The sequence below is a fragment of the Uloborus diversus genome, chromosome 1 (genome assembly GCF_026930045.1).
Source record: "Uloborus diversus isolate 005 chromosome 1, Udiv.v.3.1, whole genome shotgun sequence".
NCBI lineage: Eukaryota > Metazoa > Arthropoda > Arachnida > Araneae > Uloboridae > Uloborus > Uloborus diversus.
Window position 1 is genome coordinate 85,251,237 of NC_072731.1, and position 22,856 is coordinate 85,274,092.

At 35.3% G+C, this 22,856-nt stretch overlaps 1 protein-coding gene across 1 annotated transcript in view; it reads left to right on the forward strand.

Annotated features, from left to right (window-relative positions):
* Positions 1-22,856, forward strand: part of LOC129230806 (ras-related GTP-binding protein A-like) — a 104,478-nt gene that overhangs the window by 50,548 nt on the left and 31,074 nt on the right. Inside the window, 2 exon segments of the mRNA XM_054865197.1 lie at positions 16,220-16,315; positions 20,100-20,222. Coding sequence (XP_054721172.1) covers positions 16,220-16,315; positions 20,100-20,222 — 219 coding nt within the window.

A 22,856-nucleotide genomic window follows, 5' to 3' on the forward strand; every position in this document is an offset into this window, starting at 1 on the left:
TTAGTGTGTGAATTGACTAGCGAAATTGCTTAATTTCTATGACCTGTATCTTTTTTACAAACCAAATAAAAAAAACAATATGTATAACATGTATATTACTTGAATGGAATATTCAATTGGCCAGGAAATTTTATTTTAAATTCAATCCCCTTTTGGTTTATAGGGGTCTAAAAATGTCATTTTTCCGAATTTTGAGGGGCTGTAATCTATAAAGGGTACACAAACACACAGCAACAGTTACATACTCTTTTTAGCATGGTTCCAGTGATTAGTTTTTGCCGTATTTCATTTTGTGTTTCCGTCCCCTACGTGAGTTATCCCCCTTTGAAATGAGTAAAATTTTTACATTTGGTCTTGAACTTTAACCTATTGCCATTATTTTAATTATTAACGTACAGCTACGTAACTCAGCATGTAAGACTATCAACTTATGCACTTTAACATCAAAGCATTAAATTAACTGTCATAAATGTAATTCAAATAGATTTTGGCCAAAATGCAAAGGTCTAAAAGTTCAATTTTTGACTACGAAAATCACTTTTGATGACCTCCAAAAAATCAAAGTTGAGAGAAAAAATAAAAGAGGTTTTAAACATCTTTCATATGCAGCTTTTAGGGATATAAATTTCAAAAAAATTAAAAATGGTCGAGCGCAACCATTCGTCGAACCTGTATGGATTGACCCATAAAACAGAAAGAAAATGCTATTTTTCTGAATTTTATTCTACGTTTGGAAATCAAAAACCAATTTCGAGTTTCTTTTTCTTCAAGCAAATAGTAGAAACACAGCTCTATATTCTTGAAAAATTTTACAGTTGTCTGAATTTTCCCTCATTTGAATTTTTGTGTGTACCCTACTCCACAGATTGCAAAAACATATAACTTTTATGTTTTCAATAAATAGTTAATAAGATACAAGCCTTCAAAAGTGCAACATTTAGCATTTTTGAGAATGTTGTTCAATTTGACCAATTTTCAATCGCATGTAACTATTTAAATAAAAAATTTTAAGCAAAAATATTTTAGATATTTTTATATAGGCATAAAAGGAACCTGTATACCAAATTTCATAAAAATCTGTTACCATGCGGCCACCACTTTTTTGCGAATTTTGCTGATTTTGCATGGAATGACCTTTCACCTTTCTGAAGGTTAGTGTTTGCTTTGACGCCGAGGGGAGGAACGCCTAGTAGAGTACAAAGCGATTGCCCATGGGGTTTTCGGGGAAATTCTTTCAATGACACACCACCCAATGAACGACAAGAAGGTTGTGGGGGAAGACACTTGTTATCAACTTTTCTTTTATCCAAGTACTCAATAGCTCAATTTGGAAGGGATACAAGAAAGCAGTTTGCATTTCCTTATCCTCCATTCAGCTCAGAAATCTAATTTAAAAAAAAAAATATATAAATTTGGCTTTCGATAGTCAATCATTGCTTTCTATGGTCGAAGATTACGAGGACATACAAAACAGTTTAATACACTATAATTCATAATTTAAGTAGCATTTTTGAGTTTCAGATATTTTTAACCATATTCTATACCAGCTGGAGCCTGATTACCGCAGGGGCATGCGGGGCACAGGCCCCCTCCTCTTAGATTTCAGTGGGCCCAAAATCCCCTTAATTTATCATGCTAAATAAAAATAAATAATGATTTCACTCAGAATCTAAAGTTCAATTTTTCATTGATATTTTTGCAAATGCCAAGACAAAGAAAAAATATCTTATAAAAATTCCTCTTAAAAATTTGATCTCTTTGCAAATCCCAAAACCATTCCCAGCTTGATCTGTATTTACTATTAAAAGTTAAATAATAGATAACTTTGACTTATTTACGGTAAACTGTAACTGGCGAAGTTTAACCACATCTTGTCTAATTATCGTGCACTATATCTCTTCTACTTTTTAAATGTTGTGATATGAAGTATCACCAAATTTATCATGGTAAGGTTAATACGCAAGTATCGAAATATTTAGTAGCTTCAGAATAAGCGGAAATAGGGGGAAGGGGCATGAAATGACTTTCATGCCCAGTGTCTTCAAAAATCTTAGTCGGGCTCTAGGGGGCCATGAAATAGAAATGTGCCTCATGTCTAATATCAGAATGATCGGGCTCTGATACCAGCGGTCCCCAACCTTTTTATACCAAAGGGCATATGCTAACATGCCGGTCGCACGCAGGGCCTGATTACTGAATAGACTGACTAACTATAGAGCCCCCACTTTTTAGGGGCCTCCAAATGCCTTAAACTGTTTCAGCCAAAGACAAAAATTGTGAGGTTTAGACTTAAATACAAAAGGGCCTCGAAAGAGCGTTTGACCTAGGTTCCAGATAACTTAATTGGGCACTGCGCACCCAGGACTATTCACCCCCTCTAAGAGTAAGGGCACACACCTCCTAAATATCACAAAGGACCCCCCTCCCCAAAGCAAGAGCCCCTTCCCAAATTAGAAAAATATCCATCAGAGCACCCCCCTAAAAATTTTAATGGTGCAGTCTGCGCTGTGACCCCCCTTTTCTAGGTGGGCCGCACGGCGGGCACCATATTATTCTTTTTTTTAAGATGTTATTAAGAAGTTGGACATAGCTAATAGTACATACGCAGTGTATAAAAAGATAAATTTTAAGGTAAATTTTCTCAAATGCCTTTCGAAAAAAATCTTATATGTAAAATAAGTTTATACTATATAAATAATGAAAGAGAACTATACGAAGTCGTTGCAGGAAAATGAATTGCAGTTCAAAGTCAATATAAGTTTCGAAACTTCATTTTATTGGTCATCATGGGCGCAGCTAGAAGGGGTAAGGGCAAGGGAGGGCAGCTGTCCCCCCCCCATCCAAAATAAAAATTGTTTAAGGCTACAATGGAGTCTTAAAATGAGAAAAATCGACCAAAATTTGGATTTTTCATTTTTTTCCTTACAATTTATCTTTGAACTGTGGCACTAGCGCAGCCAGAAATACCTTCTGGAGGGGTTTTTTTTTTTTGATCAAAATACTTTCTGGAGGGTTTTTTTTTTTTTTTTTTTTAATGACTATCTGAAAAGGCATAGGCAATTGCTTGTATTTTATGTCTCTGATAAAAAGACGCATGACCTTTAGAGAGTTCATTTTTGTGTGGAAAGAAAATAGGAGTCATGGAGAATGGGGACTCTTGGCATTGATATAAAAAGGGGGAGGGGATTTTAGGAGATTTAAAAATCGTATTTGGGGGGGGGGAGTCTCGTTAACGGGGCGTGCTTTTCCATTTGAAGGTGTGTGCCTTCATCCTAAAGGGGGGGGAGGATATTTCTCGTTTGGGTTCAAACGGGGGTACAAGGGTAGTCTTTTTCACAAAAATTGATAGGGGGTAATTTTAAAGTTTTTTTTAAAATTTCATTTTGAGGAGTCTTGTCATTGGAGGACGCTCCTTAGCGTTCGAAGGGGCGATACGTTGCCCAACCACGTAAGAACGAAGACGCACCCTTACCATTGCACGGAGCTCCCTCCACCCCCCAAAAGGGGACTGCATGAAACGAGATCGAAAACCTTCTTCAATTGCTTCCTCCCCCCTGAAATTTTCAATGTTCTCTGTGCTACACCTACCCTCTCTCCTCATTGACACCCAGACATAAATATCTGAAAAATCATAAGCAAGAGCTTGTATTTTATGGCTCTGATAAAAAGATGCATGACCTTGAGAGAATTCATTTCAGTGTGGAACAAAGCAGACAGCGAAACTCAAAGCAGGACGGGGGGAGTCCGGGTTAAGACAGTTAATGAGATTAAATCATGTGCCAAGAGATCAAATAAAATTCTTAAACTACCTCCTAAAAATTTCAGCACTGTCTGCACCACGACCACCCCCCCCACCCGCCTGTTTCTTTTCACATTGAAATTAATTCCCTAAAGGTCAAACATATTTTTACAAGTCTTACAATTATGCTTCTTCGGATTGCTATACACGTCAGGAGTGACCACAAGGGGGGGGGGGGGGTCATAACATAGCCTGTACCATCAACAATTTCTGGGGGGGGGGGGTAGAAAAGGTTTTTGATCTAATTTTGCTGAATCTCACAATTGTAAGAAAATGCCATCTAAATGGGGGTGTGGGAGGGGAATCAAAAGTTTTAAAAGGATTTTTGTTTTAATTTATTTATTTTTGATTTAAATTATTTTTTAAAAACTGTTTATACTTTTTTTACTTAGTTTGTGTGTTTGTGTATGTCATTTGCGTAGCACAGAACTTTTCTAATAAAATAATAATAATAATTAAAAATAAATAATCATAAAATATTTTTTAAAAACAAATTTATTTAAGAAAAGAGCAAAAATACGAAAGGAAAAAGGGTAGAGAATATTTTTTTGGGGGAGGGGGTGATTTTTGTTAGTAAGCTTGGGGGGGGGCACCCCTGGATTTCATATGTTTAAAGGAAACTGCATTCAGAAAGTTAGGTTTTAGCATCTAATGAAACAAAAAAAAAATTGTATTAAAACTATAAAAATACATTTAGCAAAAACAAAATGTTATCTGGTAAATGCACCGAGAAGAGTAAAAGAAGTTTTTAACGAAAACTTACGAAAAACAAGGACATTCTTTGTGTTTGAAATTATTACTTCAATTCTCTGACCGGAACTTATCTCAATTTCGAGGCTTGTTTTCCTCGCGCTATTGTGACTCAAAGGATAATATTTTTCATTTCCAGGTGTTAAGGGAGATTAACCTGGGTTGCCTTAGATGCTTGAAAGTTGGAAATTTGAAAAAGTATGCATATTATAGCAAGATATCTAATAAGTTTGACAGTTCAAAACACATTGTGTTTACCTGTCAGAGAGCTTTGTTGGCCTCGCTATGAGCGCCATCTAGGGGCGAAATTCCCTGCCTCTGTCTCTCGCTTTCGAAGGGAAAATAACAGGCTCTTGAAGCAACAGCACAGATTCTCGTAGGCTACGGTTTTAGTAAACAGTCGCCATTAATTATGGTGTGGGGGAATTGTCGATTGAAGTGTTAGCACCAACTAGTTGAATTCTACTTTTACCAGACTGGGCTTAAAGTAGGCAACAATTAACTTTAAAATATTTTCTTAAATTATCGGCTGTGAACTGAGAATAAAAATAAAATAATATTTTATGCCAACAAATCCCCCCCTTCTCGGTCACACAGCACGATACACTTCAAAACGACATGAAAAACTGACATATTTCAAACAACAATTTTAAAAAATTTTAAGCACTTTTGAGAAACATTGGAAAATTTACACATTTGAATATTAAACTTTTACATTTTCATAATTACCAAAAATGAATTTGCACATTTTTCTCAATGTACCCCGAGTCAGAGGCTTGGTAAACGTATTCGCAGGATTTTCTGCGCTTTTCACATATTTTAATTCAAATGTATTCTCCTCTACTAAATTTCTCAAAAAATGATACCTGGCATCAATATGCTTTGTTCTGGAATTTTCTATAGGGGAATTTGAAAATTCTATTGCAGCTATATTGTCACAATTAATCACAGACCCGTTAAATTTATATCCAGCTATACCAAAATGTGATGTTTCTTCTAAAATTCTTTAACCACACCACTTCTTTTGCTGCTTCTGTTAGATATACTCAGCTTCCACGGTAGACGATAAAACACACTTTTGTTTAAATGTTCGCCAGATAATAGGTACTCTGTCAATGTAAATAATAATTCCCCCCATCGAAATCCTATCGTCCCTATTAGCAGCATAGTCTGAGTCAGAAAAGCCATTTATTTTAATTTCATTTATTGCAGATAGACTTAATTTGTAATAATTTGTATATTTTAAATAACCTAAAAGTCTTAATAAACATTGCCAATGTTTTTTACCCGGATTTGCTTGAAATTGAGATAATAGATTAACTGTATAGGCAATATCCGGTCTAGTTTTCCCTGCTATATAGGACAAACATCCCAATAAATTGCGATAAGGTACTTTCTCCATTTCTTTTATTTCTTGGTCCGTTTTTGGACAATCACTTAAAGACAAAATTGTACCTTTCGCTATTGGGAGGGTCAAGTATGGGTATTGATACTTTTTAAAATTTTCAAACTGTCTTAATATAAGAATTTTGGTGTATAAAAATCCCCCCCCCCCGTTTATTTCTTCAAATTCTACCCCCAATAATTTTTTAGTTCTCCCTAATTCTTTAATATCATAATGTTTGGATAATTCCTGAATTGTTTCCTGAATTATAATTTAACTTTTTCCAAAAATTATGTCGTCTACATACATCAATAAAAATACATTTCTGTTTCATGTATAAACACAGTTATTATATTTAAAATTTCACAAAATTTAGACCTTGGAGAACCCTATCAATTTCCAGGTACCAATTTCTCCCCAATTGATGGAGACCATATAGCGATTTCTTTAGACGACATACCCAGTCTTCCTTTCCCGGGATTACAAAACCCTGTGGTTGTCGCATATAGATTTCTTCATGCAAATCAGCATAAAGATATGCGTTTTTTACGTCTAATTGGAAATGGCTCCAACCTAGGAATATCACCAGAATTGAAAAAAACATTCTAATCAGGGAGAAATTGATGACTGGGGAGAAAACCTGCGAATACTATTCACCTGCCACTTGTCTATTTCCCATCGCAACCAATCTGCTTTTAAACCTGGCAAATTCCCCCTGGGCATTCCTCTTCAAGTCATAGACCCACTTATTACCAAGTACTGGTTTACCAACTGGCTGGGGAACTAACTGCCACACCCCCCTTTCTTGAATCACTTTCATTTCTTCTGACATGGCTTCTTGCCAATGTTTTACTTTTGGGGTTTTTAAGCATTGATTATAGTTTTGGGGAATTAGCACTTCTGACAAATTTGCCTCTGGCTCGGGTTCCATTTGTTCATTAGGGGAATTAAAAATATCAAACAAAGGGTTATAAGGTACATTTTTACTCTTGAAATCAAATAGTTCAGGATTGTAAACAATGTTATTCTCCTTACAATATTTTTCTACATCATTGGGTGACCTCAACCTTGTTTTATTTCCCTTTTCATAATAGTAGATATCAGTACGGTCCCCTTTCTTTCTTTTCACTGCATCCCTTACCCATTCAATTTCCTCACAAGGGGTAGGAGCCTTTATTTCATCTGTTTCTTTATCTAAGAGAACTTCACTCATAGGTTTAATAAAAGAATAATCATCCTCATTGTCTACATTCCCATTCAAATTTGATTTCCCCCAAATTAAATTTTCCCTGAAGTTTACATTGATAGTTTCAAAAATTTTCTTTATCTCTGGGTCCCAAATTCTGTACCCTTTTGCTTGGGTTGCGTAGCCCACCATTATACCTTTCCTACTTCTTGAGTCAAATTTCTATTAATTTTGTTTTGGCATGCCTCTGTAGGCAACACATCCAAACCTCCGGAAATGCCTTACTGAAGGCTTGTTTTCCCAGAACAGCTCAAATAAGGTTTTCCCCCCTTTCCTTTAGAACTGTTCTATTCCTGACATAGTTAAAGCATAAGGCGGCTTCCGCCCAAAATTCTTCTTTTAGTCCAGAGTCTTTCAGACCCCATTCATCAAGGTCGAATTGTACCTTTCTACTACTCCGTTTTGTTCAGGAGTATAAAGGTTGGTTCTCTCTATGCTGATGCCTTCTTTAATTAAATGGGTCTCAAAATTAGAATTTGTAAATTCCCCCCCTTTATCAAACCTTATGGCCAAAATTTTCTTGTTGAGGGCTCTCTCTACATGCCTCTGGTATCTAAGAAAATATTTAAAAGCTTCATCTTTTGACTTTAGAAAGTAAATAGTGGACTTCCTTGAAAAATCATCAGTTATTGTGAAAATATATCTTCTCCCCCCTAGTGAATCCACCGGAAATGGCCCTGCTAGATCCATGAAAAGAAGCTCAAGTTGTCTTCTAAACCTTATCCCTGGGGTGGACTTAAATGAACACCTTCTTCTTTTCGCCATAATGCAAGGCTCACAGTCTTTCCGGTTTTTACCTTTTATATTAAGCCCTTTGACACAGTTCTTTTTTTCAGTTTCCAAAATGGTATAGTAATTAATATGGCAAAACCGTTCATGCCACAACTCCAGGTCTAATCCTTTGACCTCGGTTACATTTATATTTGGTGGTGAGTCACTACTTTGATTACTTAAAAATGAGGTGGGTTTTACAAAATACAATTTATCAATTAAAAATGCAGAGAAAAGTTTGATACCATTATTGTTAAAAATACATATTTTACCAGGATGCCACCTTAAAGAAAAACCAAGACTGTCTATCCTGGATCCGGAAAGCAAATTTCGTCTAAGTGTTGGAGCATAATAGACCTCATTCAATGTGATGGTTACTAGCCTACCATCTGTCTTAATTTCGAAAACAATTTTCCCTACCCCCTCGACTTGACTATTTACATTGCCCACAGCTACCACCATTTTTGTATTTTTAACAGGCTTCAATTCACAAAATAGGTCCCTATCTTTACAGAAATGTGCCGTGGCACCTGTATCCAGTAAAAATACTGGTATTTCTTCCTTCAAATTTGTGTTATTGGCCTGTACTGCTGATACTTTACTGATGGTGCAAAACATTCCAGCCTTAGGAGTATTACTTTGTTTGAAAAAATTACGATTACCTTTATTTTGATTATTTGGTTTTCTGCTCCAACACCGAGCCGAAATATGCCCCCTTCTGCCACATGTGAAGCAAACTCTTGTTTCAAATTTATTAACATTTTCAACTTTCCGCCCAGTCTGGGGTTTATTTTGAACAGAAAAAGCAGCTACTATTTCCAAACTTTTCATTTCCTAAAAATTTTAATCTTCCCTCTTCTGCCAAAAGTTCATCCAAAAGATTTGAAAAATTAAATTTATTTTCATCCCACCTATAAATATTTTGTACTATCCCCCTGAAATTTTGATCCAAACTACGTATTAGTTGAAATCCTTTTAATTTCTTATCCATTTTGCAGCCATTCTCCTCCAACTGTCGGAGCAAACACTTCAATCGAGTCGCAAACATTCCAATAGTTTCTTTTTCATTAGTTCTACTAGAAAAAAACTCCTCCCACAATCTGGCAACACGGGTTAAAGATGGAGGTTCAAAATTCAACTTCAATGACGTCCATACAGCATATGGATCGTCTAAATCGTCAATCAGTTGTTTTAACTCATCCTCTATGTTGAGGTAAATAATCGCCACTGCTTGGCCCCTCCGTTTCTTTATTTCTGCCGAAATACCTTCTTCTAAGTTTGTTTGGGTTAATTCCCATAAATCTCTTTCTATCAACACCATTTTCATATTTTTCAACCATGTTGCCCAATTGCAGGAGTTAAGTTTCTTAATGTTTCGATAATCCGGTTCCATATTTCTGAAAATTTTTGCAAATTTGTCTCCAACTAAAAAGACGTTCGACCGAGCTCTGCTACCACTTTGTTGGCATAATTAAAGTTAAGTTTAAAAATCCAAAGTTTAAGAGATTTAAACTAAGTCAACTTTAACTGGCCGTGTAATGTCAAGTTGGAGACAAGCAAAAAACATGTTTCAGAAAAATACATTTATTAAATATGACTAGAACTGTAATACAATATCCCCATAAAAGAACACCCCAAAATATCACAACAAAAGTGGTTCCAATAAGTAAAAGAAAAATGTCACCAATCTGTCGATGAAGTCAGTGGCCAGTCCAAAGGATTCACATCCAGGAGCACAAAAAGTCTTCCGGATCACACTTCAGGAACGCCCTTAGCAGGTAGGCAACGTTAGACAGTTCGAAGATTCGGCGAACATATCAGGTAGAATTTTCGGAACTCACTTCCCTGGCAATATCAATTGGCCGGACACAACACAAGTGTTTCTTCACCTGGACTCATTCTAATTCCAGGACTTGGAAAATTCCACTACTTGAAAGGCAAGGTGAATATTCATCACCAGTTACACACCACCAAAAAAACCCCCGCTAGCACCGCGGGGAACCCCCCCCCCCCCTCACGTGAGCCGAACTAGGCTTCACGATCAAAACAAAACTGGGGATCGTTGAGGAGAGAGAGAGAGAGTGTTGCCACTCGCCTCAATATATATATGTTTCATCAGCCAATGAGATTCCATGCCTCGATGACGTCACCATACTAACTTCAACTGCCACTATCACTCATTTGTTTATTCCACTGCCGCGAATATTCGTACCAGGGGCGGACTGGCTGCCGGCCCACCGGCCTCCGGGCCGATGCGCCCTCCGGCCTGTGCGCCCTCGTGCCCTCAAAGTATGCACTTTTTTTTTAAAGCTACCTCTAAAAGTTTGCAGAGCCCCCCCCCCCCCCCCCTTCACCGGCATGTTCGTCTTTGACCTTTTTTTATGATTGAAGCAAAAGCAATCTATGAAAGTTTTCAGAAGGATGTTATAATGAATAATGTGTTATAATTAAATTCGACTGATTGCTCCTGATAAGTGGTCGGTATTCGGGAAGAGGGATCATTGTGCTAAAAAACAGCGACCTCCAGTTTGTTTGTCCTTCGAACCTGTGCGCCTTCGTCCCCCCCCCCCTTCCTTATTTTCGGAGGGTATGATGCAATCCCCAAAAGTTTCAGAAGGCGGTTACAATTAAAATTATATTACAACTAACTTTGAATTCGTTGCACCCCAGAAGTGACAGGCAGTCCGGGCGGGGGGGGGGGGGAATGAGCGCCTTCTGACCTTTGTGTTCTTGCGCCCTCGAACATGGGCACATTGCTTGTTCCCCCATTTTATTTATTTTTTGTTCGAAGCCTATGAAGTTTTCCATAAAAATTCGCAGAAGATTATAATCAATAAGGAGATCTTTACCTCCCCCCCCCCAAAAAAATGCGCCCTCAGTTTACGTCCATGCGCCCTCTAACCTAGGATCCTTGGATGTCCCCACCCCCCTTTTTTGCTCGAAGCGATTTGGACAATTCATAGTTTCCAGACTTGATAAAAAATAAAATTGAATCACACTTTGCTTAGAAATTTCAAAGGCTCATCTGATCCGGTTCAAGGACTCAAGAACAATTCAAATTATTAAAGGCACTTCATTTGCCCTTTCCAGTTCAAAAGAGAAAAAAAAACACTTGATTTCTCATAACAACAACTTTTTTTTTTCAATTGCAAGCACTGCAAAGGCGAAAAAAAAAAAAAAAGAAGTAGTGCGCCTCCCCCCCCCCCCCCCCTCCGGCTGAACAGACTAACAATATGCAGTAGACGCAAAGCAATATAAAAGAATTTCCAAAACTACTGCAGTTGGAAAGCAGCAATATATGAAACATGTGAGTCACAAAAATTTATCACAAGCAGTATGTTACAGAAATGAGAGAACCATGATTTTTACATTTTTGATGCAGGATGTGGCAAGGAGCTAAATTTGACACATTCGATATTTATCCCCCTAGCCCCTTCTATTTGTTATAAAATTTTAAATTTATGGTTTGTGGCTGCACTTCCAAATTTTCAAGCATTTTAAAATGAAATTTATTTTTTCAAGTACTTTTCTTCTTTTTCAACAGAAGAAGATATATTTAAAATTAAAGTGTTTTATGTTGTGATGGACACAATAAACAACACATTTAACGCAAGGTTTTCAAATCAAAAAGACCTGTATTTCGATTTATCTTGTTTTGATCCGAGAAGATTTTCCGAGTTAAAGAAAGATGGACTTCCTTCAAACGCTTCGAGTAGAATTAACTCATTGATAAAAGACTTAAACTAAGAAAAACTGAAAGAAGAGCTTCAGTCTTTCATCGAAGTTTGGCCGGAACTAAAGTCCACAATTCAGGATAGGTTTACAGAAAGTTTAACACATGAAAGTAATTTATCCAGCGACGAAGATTCTGAAGGCGAAGCTAGAACGTGCCAGAAAACAGCTGGTTGCAAAGAGTGTGTTAAATGCGTGTATAGCATTATATATGACTACAACATGTATTCAGTGTCGTATATTGAACTTTACAAAGTGTATCAATATCTTCTTACTATACCATTGACTCAAGTGACTTGTGAAAGAGCATTTTCCACCCTGATAATTTGCTATTCTTGAAAACCAGAAAAAAATTGCGAACTACCCAAAAATTGAGGAATTATTTTCATAAAAAAAAAACTTCGTCCATATTATCTAGATCATGTCAATGAGTAACAGATTTAAATCTGATGATTTTTTTTCTTTTTTTTTTTCGTTTTTAATTAAAAAAATAAGCAATTTTTGGAAAAGTCTTGAGATCATAGTTCTTTTCAAAAGCTTGGTAATTTGCTATCAAATAAAAGGATTTTTTTCTTTAAAATGTACATAACTTATTATAGACGAGATTTTATTATTCTGTATCGCAAATGTAATGTAATGCAATAATTTATACCGCTCATTATTTTTATACTATTATATTTTTATGTAGGCATTAGAATTCTTTTCGTTAAGTCAATTATGTCTTGAACTATGAGTTTACTGTTTTCATCATCATTTCCTGTTTTGAGAAAAACAAATATTGTACTAAAATCATTGTATTATTGTTTTTAAAAGAGCTACATGAAATTTTTTGAAATAATGCTTTTATCTTTTTTCTCTCGACTACATGGATTGTAGTCTGCTCGAAACAGTCAAATTGGGCCTTTGGTTGATGAGTATGGAAATTTAATCCAAAACGATAGGGATATTGCAAATGTTCTAAATAACTTTTTTTCCAGTGTGTTTAATGATAACTGTATCTCAACAGTTGACACTAACAAGACACAAGCTATTATACAGCTTGAGGATTTTGTATTTTCCAGGGAGGAGGTTTTATTTCATTTGAAAAAGATTAAAGCAACTAAAGCTCCGGGACCAGATAATATTTATCCAAAAATTTTAGTAGAATGTGCAGAGGAATTAGTGGATGTTATTTTGAATATTTTCAATGCTTCTTATAACTCGGGGACGGTGCCAGAGGACTGGAAGCTGGCTAACATAACGCCACTCTTCAAGAAGGGGTCTAAAGGTATTGCTGGGAATTATAGACCTGTAAGTTTGACTTCGGTGATTTGTAAGATTTTCGAAACTTTGATCAAAATTAAGATCATGATGTTCGTAGAGACTAATAGTCTGTTGACTAGTTTGCAGTATGGTTTCAGGAAAGGTAAATCCTGTACTACTAATTTATTGCATTTCTACGACAAGGTTACCTCAGCTTTAGATAACAAAAACTGTGTGGATGTTGTTTATATTGATTTTCAAAAAGCTTTTGACAAGGTACCGCATGTTGCTCTTCTCAGCAAGTTAGCTGACATTGGAATAGGAGGAAAAACTTTACTTTGGGTTAGAAATTGGCTTACTGGTAGGAAGCAAAGAGTAGTTGTGAGAGGAAATCATTCTAATTGGAGTGATGTTTTAAGTGGGGTTCCTCAGGGATCAGTTTTAGGGCCTCTTTTGTTTATTATATTTATGAATGACATCAATGAAAATATTTCTGGAAGCATGAATTGTTTTGCTGACGATGTAAAAGTTATGGGGATTGTCGAAAATGAAGAACAAGTAAAACAGCTGCAAGATGATTTAAATCATATTACTAAGTGGGCAGATAAATGGGGTATGGCAGTTAATGTAGGGAAATGTCAAGTGCTACACTTAGGTCATGGAAATAAGCGTATGAGATATTGTTTACAGGGTTCAGTCATAAATCAGGCAGAAAATGTTATGGATCTGGGTGTCTTTATAAATCAGGACTTCAAGTTTAGTCAACAGTGCAGTATTGCTAGTAACAAAGCCAACAAAATGCTTGGGTTCATCAATAGATCTATTTCAAACAAATCTATGAAAGTTCTTCTGCCTTTATATAGGAGTTTAGTAAGACCTCATTTGGAGTATGCTGTGCAGTTCTGGTCGCCTTATCTGAAGAAAGATATTTTTGTATTGGAAAGGGTTCAAAGAAGGGTAACTAAATTAGTAAGGGGACTCTCAGATTTAGATTATGATACCAGACTTAATAGGCTTAACATGTATAGCCTAGAGCAAAGGAGAGTCAGAGGGGACATGATTCAGTTATTTAAATTTATCAAAATGAAAGATGTAAATGGATTAAATTTTTGCGGGGAAAGCAGGACAAGGGGTCATTGTTTTAAGCTATTTAAATCTCAAACTAACTTGGAAATCAGGAAAAACTACTACTTTAGCAGGGTCGTGGGCACTTGGAATAGCTTACCGGAAGAGGCGGTAATGAGCAAGGGAGTGGATAGCTTTAAGAGGGCCATTGATCTTCATTGGGGACTAATTAATTGACTAGGACCAGCCTAGCTGGGCCCAGAGCCTGTTGCTGGTCGTCACATTTGTATTTGTATTTGTAGTTCAGAATGCTGACGCAACATGGAAATAAATGTAATTATAGAAAAGAATGGTGAAATACCATTCATTAAGGAAGTAAGGAAATCTTTTCTAACTTAGCATAAGTTGCCTCTATCATCGGTAAAGAAGAGATTATTTACATGTGCTGAATTTTTTTCGTTTTCGTAAGAGCTGAAATTTTTGGTTAATTCTTTGGTCTGAGCATGCTTTAGCATTCATTTTTCTTTTTTAAATATATATAACATATTACAGAGGAATTTTTACTATTTGCGTAAGCATTATGTTGTTATTTATCACAGCTGTCATCTGTTGAAAAATTAGTATTATGCATTGATGCGAAATTATGCTGTTTTTATCATTATGCTCTGTTTTAAAGGAATCTTGTAATATAATGAAATCATTCATCATCTTCTTTCCCTTTTAAATTTTGGAGATAATTTGTAAGTAGTGTTTGGCTATTTTTAAAATTAAATTACGTTTAAAATACTTAATGACTAAAATGCGTGATAATCTGTCATCGTTTAAATGGTAGAGAAGATATTGCATTTAAAAGTACTACTGAACTTCAATTAATACATCGCTAAATAGTACATACTTATCTTGGTAATAGCAATATAGCTCATGCTCTAGGAACTATGAACTATGTCTTATTTAAAAGAAAATCTAGTTTGTTTCTTAATAACTTTATCTGAAGTATTTTATGATTTTTCCATTATAGTGTGTATTCGTAGTAAATGTAACTGTAGTTGCAGGTTTTCTATCACAGAAATGAAATTTTCGAAATGAATTCTTTGCTTTCAAATTTTTGGATTATCATTTTTTGTACTGTGAAATGGAAGAAGCTTTAATTTAATGTACTCTTTTAAAGGAAACAAAATACGTTTAAAATAAAGCAGGCTGCATAACTCTTACTCTTCTGTTTGTATTGTGTTTGTGTGTGTGTTTTTGTGAAAAAATCTTATCTAATAAATTAGTATATTATTTTAAAGGAATTTATCTTTCTTAGTCTTAAATCAATTTAATATGGTTAATTTCATCTAGATTATATTTCCCCTATTATTTATGGTATATTGGTACGGTACGCTAGTTCAAAATATACCTTTCATTGAGAGGTGAAAGGTATAAACATCGTCATTATATATTACCAGCTGCTTTTCCCGTTGTACCACGGTCTACCTCAAAAATAAAAGTTGTGCCAAGTTACGTATGTTTAATCATCATCATGCTTAAATTGCAAAAAAAAATTGGGGAAATTTTCACATCAATGTGTAGAAAAGGCTATTTCAAAATTGAAGTTTAGAGCTTTTTTTTGGGGGGGGGGGGTGACAAAGGGGGGCGCCCTTTGGAAGTCAAGGTTGGCGCCCTCATGGAGGACCCAGTCCGCCCCTGATTCGTACTCCTCTCCATGGCACGTGCGGACAACAAGTGGAATTAATTCGAATCAATCAGGTGACAACTCAACTTTTTCTGAATCAACACATCGAGACATGCAATCTTCAATGGCTTTAGTAAACAGTCGCCATTAATTATGGCGTGGGGAAATTGTCCATTGAAGTGTTAGCACCAACTAGTTGAATTCTACTTTTACCAGACTGGGGTTAAAGTAGGTAACAATTAACTTTAAAATATTTTCTTAAATTATCGGCTGTGGACCGAGAATAAAAATAAAATAATATTTTATACCAACAATAAATACGTGTGCCTTCATGGAGATTACGGTGTTATTTGATATTTGCCTAATTGCTATGGTTAATTTAGCAGTTGTTAACGATATTTCTTGTACATAGTTGTAAATAAATCTCCTGTGCTTTTCTCAAGAACTGTGTCATCATTCAAAGAAAGTTTGAAGTTGTATCACGAACTTTTAACAATATAAAAAATGATGGAATTTAATAAACCTTTATATTTTAATGATTTCTTTCATTTTCAGATATTTCGCGAAAGAGAAAGAGATCTGGAACGTTTATCTAGGCCTTTGGAATGCATTTGCTTTCGCACATCCATATGGGATGAGACGCTGTATGAGGTATGAAGTTATAGTTGTGCCCAACTGCTCTTATTTTCAAATTGTGCTACATTCTCATCCAAAAACAGCTATGTTAGCGCTAGCCTGCACGGAAAATAAAAGATTGAAGTTTTTGTTTTCAAAAATCACCTAAATCGCTCATCTAAGATATAATTTTAACAATGTTTTAAAAGATTTCTAATAATTGAACTAATCTGAATTTCTGCTACCTTTATCAAGTAATACCTATGTTTTGAAAGCATGCCGATGTCAAACACATGCTTCACTGATAATTGCATCGCGTGGATCCAAATTTTAATCCTTCATTTCCGTCATTTTGATTTTTTCCTCCGGGGTTGACTAGCGAAGGATGTATGCTAGGGTGGGTTGAAAAACACTTTTTCTTTCTAATCAATTTCTAATGACACGGAAAACTTATCCTAATAACGAGTAAAATAATTAAAAAAATTATGAAAAACAATTGAAATCGCACAAGAGCCCACAAGTTGAAAAAAATATAGAAAAATTGGGCAATTTTTAGAGACCTATATTTTTTTCAAAAAATAATTTACTTAATTTCTTATAGTGTAAAAAATACACTTTGTAGTTACCGAAGTGTCTAGAAAACATTTGAGGGCGTATTGTCGATCATTTAAATTTGTGCAGATAGCCTTGACATACCATTTTGAAAGTAAAATTCATATTATTTAAAAAAATCTTAAGCTGACATAAAGCTCTGAAAATATGCTATTAAACATCCGTTTTAATATTTTACATACATTTCTCTTATGAAATCACTCAGGACTCAAATTGATTGGGCCACAGTGCACGCCTGCTATTTCAAATTTTTCCAGAAAAGGGGGGGGGGAGGTTCAAAGAGTGCAAATTCAATGGAAGTTTAACGGAAAACAGCAAAACTCACGCCCGCCCAAATGTAAATTTATTTATTTCTCAAAGCCGTGGTTTGGGATGGAGGGGCCTAACTGTCAAATGTGTTGTGTGTAGTTCAATATCATCGCTATTCTCTGAATGACAAAAGCATGAGTTTCTATGAATGACGGGATCAAGGATCTCTTTTAATGTTATTCGGTAATTTTTTTGTTGTTTGAATAACCTTTAGTATATAAAGTAATGCAAAGTAACAATGTCTGAAAAACACAAATTTGCAGATTACTGCAGACATATGTTTCAGTGTTTCAGGGAATGCCTTTGCTTCAGACAGTCTTTCATGGTGTAATGCATCTTAATATCAAACCAAACAGGAGCGTAGCTCTTTCCTATAATTTTTCCAGTATCTGCATTACGCTTGTTGGAGTAATTTAGGAAACATTAAAGTCGTAACACCCAGTTAGCACAGTTAACCATTGGCACTAACTGAGGAGTCTAGGATTCTTAACAGCTAACTCTGCATCATTTGTTGAAATTTCTGTGCTCGTGGTATGGAAGTTTGAACGAAAATGTGAAATTCCCGTTTCATACTCAGTCTGTAGAGAGATGAATGAAACTTGTGACAGACTGGTTGAAAAGTTTGCAGGCATTAAAACCCAGATGGTTTTGTAAACAACATTCAGATGAAGATCTTTGATGAAAAATAAATTTGATACTAAGTCAAATTTTTTTTAACTTAAACAGAAAAATCACACACAAATTGGTTGGTTCGGTAGGGGTTCACACACAGTGTGTGAGGGAGGGGGGAGAGAACTTGACCTTCTGCTAAATCCACGTGGTTGGTTCTGAGTCATTTTAACATTAAGGAGAAATAAGTAAAGCATTAAAACGGATGTTTTATTTTTATTGAAAGCCGAAGCCCTGCCATAACTGAAATGTTTTGATATCACACTCAATCTGTTGAGAGGTGAGCAAAACTTGTGACAGAGGTCGAAAAAAAATGTTGCAAGCATGAAAATCGAGAAGGTTTTCATAGTAAGTAACAGTAAAAACAAAAACATTTGATACAAATTCAGAATTCCAAATTGGTTGGTTGATTTGTAGGGTGTTGAGTGAGACTCGACTTGCTGCCACCAGCACATGACTAGGTCTGTCATTTAGGGGGTTAGGGGGTGGTTCATTGCCCCCCACCACTACGGCTTTGTGAAATGTATTTATTTACATTTGGGTGCGTGTGAGTTTTGCTTTTTTCCGTTGAAACGTCCATTGAATTTGCACTCTTTGACTCCCAACCCCCCTAAAAAAATTTGAAATGATGTGCCTGCATTGCACGTTGTCAGTCCTCTGTCATTTCATCGCAAGAGAAATGTATTTAAAATATTAAAATGGATGTTTAATAGTATATTTTTATAGCTTTATGTCAGATTAAGAAAAAAAAAGACTTTAACTTTAAAGATGGTATTTTAAGACTATCTGCATGAATTCAAATGATCGACAATCTGCTCCCAAATGTTTTCTGTACACTTCGGTAACTACAAAGTGTATTTTTTAAAATATTAGAAATTAAGTAAATTATTTTTTTGAAAAAAGTATGGCTCTGAAAATTGCCAATTTTTTTAAAAAAAATTTCTCAACTTGAGGGCTCTTGCGCAATTTCAAATTTTTTTCATAATTTTTTAAATTATTTTACTCATTATTAGGATGTCAATGCAGAAGTTTTCTGTGCTATTTAGAAGAAAAATGTTTTTCGACCCACCCTAATGTATACTGAATGCAAATTTTATCTGAAAATAACAGAAACCGCACAAACTTGTATAGTTAAGCATTAATTTTCCAAAGCCAGGGAAGGGTGAAATTGACCCCACTGGCCCCCATAAATGACGTGCCTGAAAGAAAAAATTTTTGTTGAATAAACTAATAAACTGTTGACCTAACAATTTGTGTCTAACTCCTGTAAGGAAGGTACACACCAAAAGTTAAGCAGATGCCTTTCTATTTCACATTTCCGTAGCTATCTAGTAAATGAAATGTCAGAACTCAAATTGAAAAGCTAAATCATTTTATTTATAAATCTAATAATTAACAAATATAAATCATAAAAAACTTCTGTAAATGGTATAAACAAGTATGAGGGATTTCAACAATACTCAAATTAATCTTCATGTTCCAAAAGAACATCTTTCCAAAAAAATATTTGACGCCCTAACAAGAATTATTCTAAAATGCTTCAAAAAAATTTAAGTCCATAACTCTCATGGCAAACTTAAAAATACGACTATCGTCAGTCGAAAATGAGAAACGCGAGCAGATGATTATTTCCTTCTCATTTCCTCTGCCTCCATTATTTCCTTCTCATATCCCATCCCCGCACACGCGGCACGTCACTCCGTATATGCTTACGTAAGAGCCAATCTGGATCTTTCCAGAACAATCGATTTCCTGCGGAGTCATCGGGAGATTACATCACACATCAGCTCGTGCTCTGACTTCACATCCTTCTTCCTGACGAACACGTCGTTCGAAGTCGATCCGATGTTTACACATTGCTTTCCGATTTGAAACAAGCGTCCTTTAAAGGGACAAGATTAAATGCTTATTCATTATTAAAGAAGTACAAGTCAGTAAAAAAAATTTAGATTTAGTTTACACTTAGCTTTTAAAATGAATTGGTGAGAATATCTCTCAAATAGACATTTTGTGGCTATCATAAACGGAAAATCTCAATTTTTTGCGTCAGTCTGGCTCTGAAATATAGAAATTACGACAGGGCTCTGTTTTTTTTTTTTTTTCAAATGTTGCTAAGCAACAACATGATTAAATAATGGATGACTCTTTAATCAAACTACCGTATTTCCTTTTTTGTAAAACAAAGGTTAATTTTATTAAAGATTAATTTAATTTTATTCATTTTCTTCAGGCATGGTCTTCCATTGTGTACAAGCTAATACCTAATGTGCAGCAATTACAAGCCAATTTGAAGCAATTCGCAGACATCATTGAAGCTGATGAAGTGCTTCTATTTGAAAGGGCGACATTTTTAGTAAGTTGAATACATCTACGCTCTGTTTACTTGCGATTCTAAATCAGTATGATTATTGCTGTTCAAAATAAAATCATAAAAATGTTTATCTTTGACAAAAGTATGAGCCACATCATTTTTACCTCCTTTTACAAAAAGAAGTATTGTATTCGTGAAATTTTTTTCACTCAAATCGACCTTAATTTCCATTTTGCTCATCCCCGAATGACTGTTGAGGGTTTTTTCGACTCGACCACACGTGGATAAGTGCCTAAGAATGTATATAGACACCCAAAATGTCCATTTTAACGATCCCCGAGTTAATTACAACAAGTTTTCTCGTCATGTCTGTATGTGTGGATGTGTGTACGTATGTCGCTATAACTCAAGAACGGTATGTTCTAGAAAGTGGAAATTTGGTACACAGTGGTGTAGCTAGACCCGACTTTCGGGGGGGGGGGGGTTACTTCTTTTATATCTATCTATCTATATATATATATATATATATATATATATATATATATATATATATATATATAGATATATATATATATATATATGTGTGTGTGTAATCGCTTGGAATTTTTTCCTTTCTCTTCTCTCTTCTTTTTCTCTTTTTTTTTTGAGATTAACTTTTCGGGGGGGGGGGGTTGTCCCCAACCCCCCCCCCCCCCCCCCCTTAGCTACGCCCCTGTTGGTACATAGACTCTTAGTGGGGTCTAGTTGTGCACCTAACCATTTTGGTAGCATTTGGATGTTCCAAAGGCGGTCTTTTACACCTTTTTGGGGGGAAATCATTGCTAATTCCAATGCAAATTCAAGTGGTGTTATAATTTGGCAAACACTTGGCGATATATCGCCAAGCTTTTGGTTGCCAAGTTCTGTCGCCAACTTGGTGACAAATTTGGTGTTTTTTTTTTTTTTTTTTTTTTTTTAAATCTGGTTTCATTTTGACCACTAATTGTAATATTTAGAGAGTGAACTATTGAATCACATTAAAATTGCCAATAATGGCGATATAACATTAAATTGGTATAAAAGGAAGTCATGTGATGCAAACATCAGCTCATTTTCTATATTAAATTTATTGCAGATAAAAAAATAATTGAATATATCTTTGTATAGCACTTGAATAGCTCTTTGTAACTAAAGAACTGTTGCAATGTATAAACAATTATGAGTTCAAAATGCATTAGCATCTCCTGGTTTGTTATTTATTTTTTGACACCATATATTAGAATAGACTGAGAGATGCAAATTAATGGCTATACATGATATTTCACTTTTATCTTTTAACATACAGTCAAACTCCGATACAACGCCACTGTCGGATCCGATTCTAGGGTGGGGTTATATCGAGTTAGGCGGTATATCGAATTTTAAGTATATGACTACACATGTAAAAGTAAAATATATTAGTTTTAAGAAATATGATCAAATTTACTTACCCCTGTAATGAGTTCAAATGTCAAAAATAAATTGATTTTAGAGATCCACCAATATTTTTTTTTATTTTGAACCTTTTTTTTATTCTCAGGGACAAAAATTTTTAAAATGCTGCATTGACTTTTTTTTGTTCAAAATAACTGTTTCTATGTCATTTTCTAATGCGAGAAGGTTGTTCATCATTTTCCTATCACTTGCATTTTTGTCTAAAAACCTTCTTAGTTTCTGGAGGCAATCTTTTGCAACCTCAGAGTTGATATTCTCATCTTCATGTTCAATAGTTTCTTCTTCAGACAAATCAGAATTTGAATCTGGTGCTGCTAGTTCAATAATGTCCTCATGAGTCATATCTTCGAAAGTTGATGCAGATTTATCAGCATCAATGAACTCATGTGCTGTAAGTGGATGTTCCAAAACAGTTAATTCGTCGATGCTATCCTGTATTTCCTGCATTTCGGCATGATTTTGAACATTACGTTTTTCGCCATCTACTAAACCTGTGTGTCTCCAACAATTGAGAATAGTATCTGGTGTAACTTCATCCCATGCTTTTTTATGAAGTGAATTGCTTCTTTTAAAGAAATAAGAGAAAAAATATTATTTTTGATGCGCTCGACAATGTGTCTGACATGATATTTCCGATAATGCGCTTTGAAAGACTTGATTATTCCTGCATCTAAGGGTTGAAGGACACCTGTGCAATCAGGGGGCAAAAATTTAATCCGTATATTGCTCATAGCAGTTGATTTATGCAAGGTGCGTTATCCATTATGAGCAGAATATGCCGCTTTTTCCTCTTCATTTCATCATTAAACGATTTCAACCATTTTTGAAACAAAATGGCAGTCATCCATGCTTTTCGGTTACTGTCATAATCGACGTACAAAGCGGGATTGAAATTTTTAAAGCATCTAGGCTTTGCTGCTTTACCTATAACCGACACAGTTCTCTTATCCGAACCATCTACATTTGTGCAAAATACAAGTGATACCCGGTCTTTTGCTTTTTTACATCCTTTAACGGCTCCATTTGATAATGTTTTATCTGGTTGCAAACGATAAAAAAGTCCACTCTCATCCATGTTGTAGACATCAGCAACAGCATATTGGGAAATTATGGCTCGTAATTTTTCCCTGCCCCTTGTCACAATAGTTGGATCAACGTTGGCAGTTTCACCAGATCTTATGTGTTGAGAAAGACCACGACGTT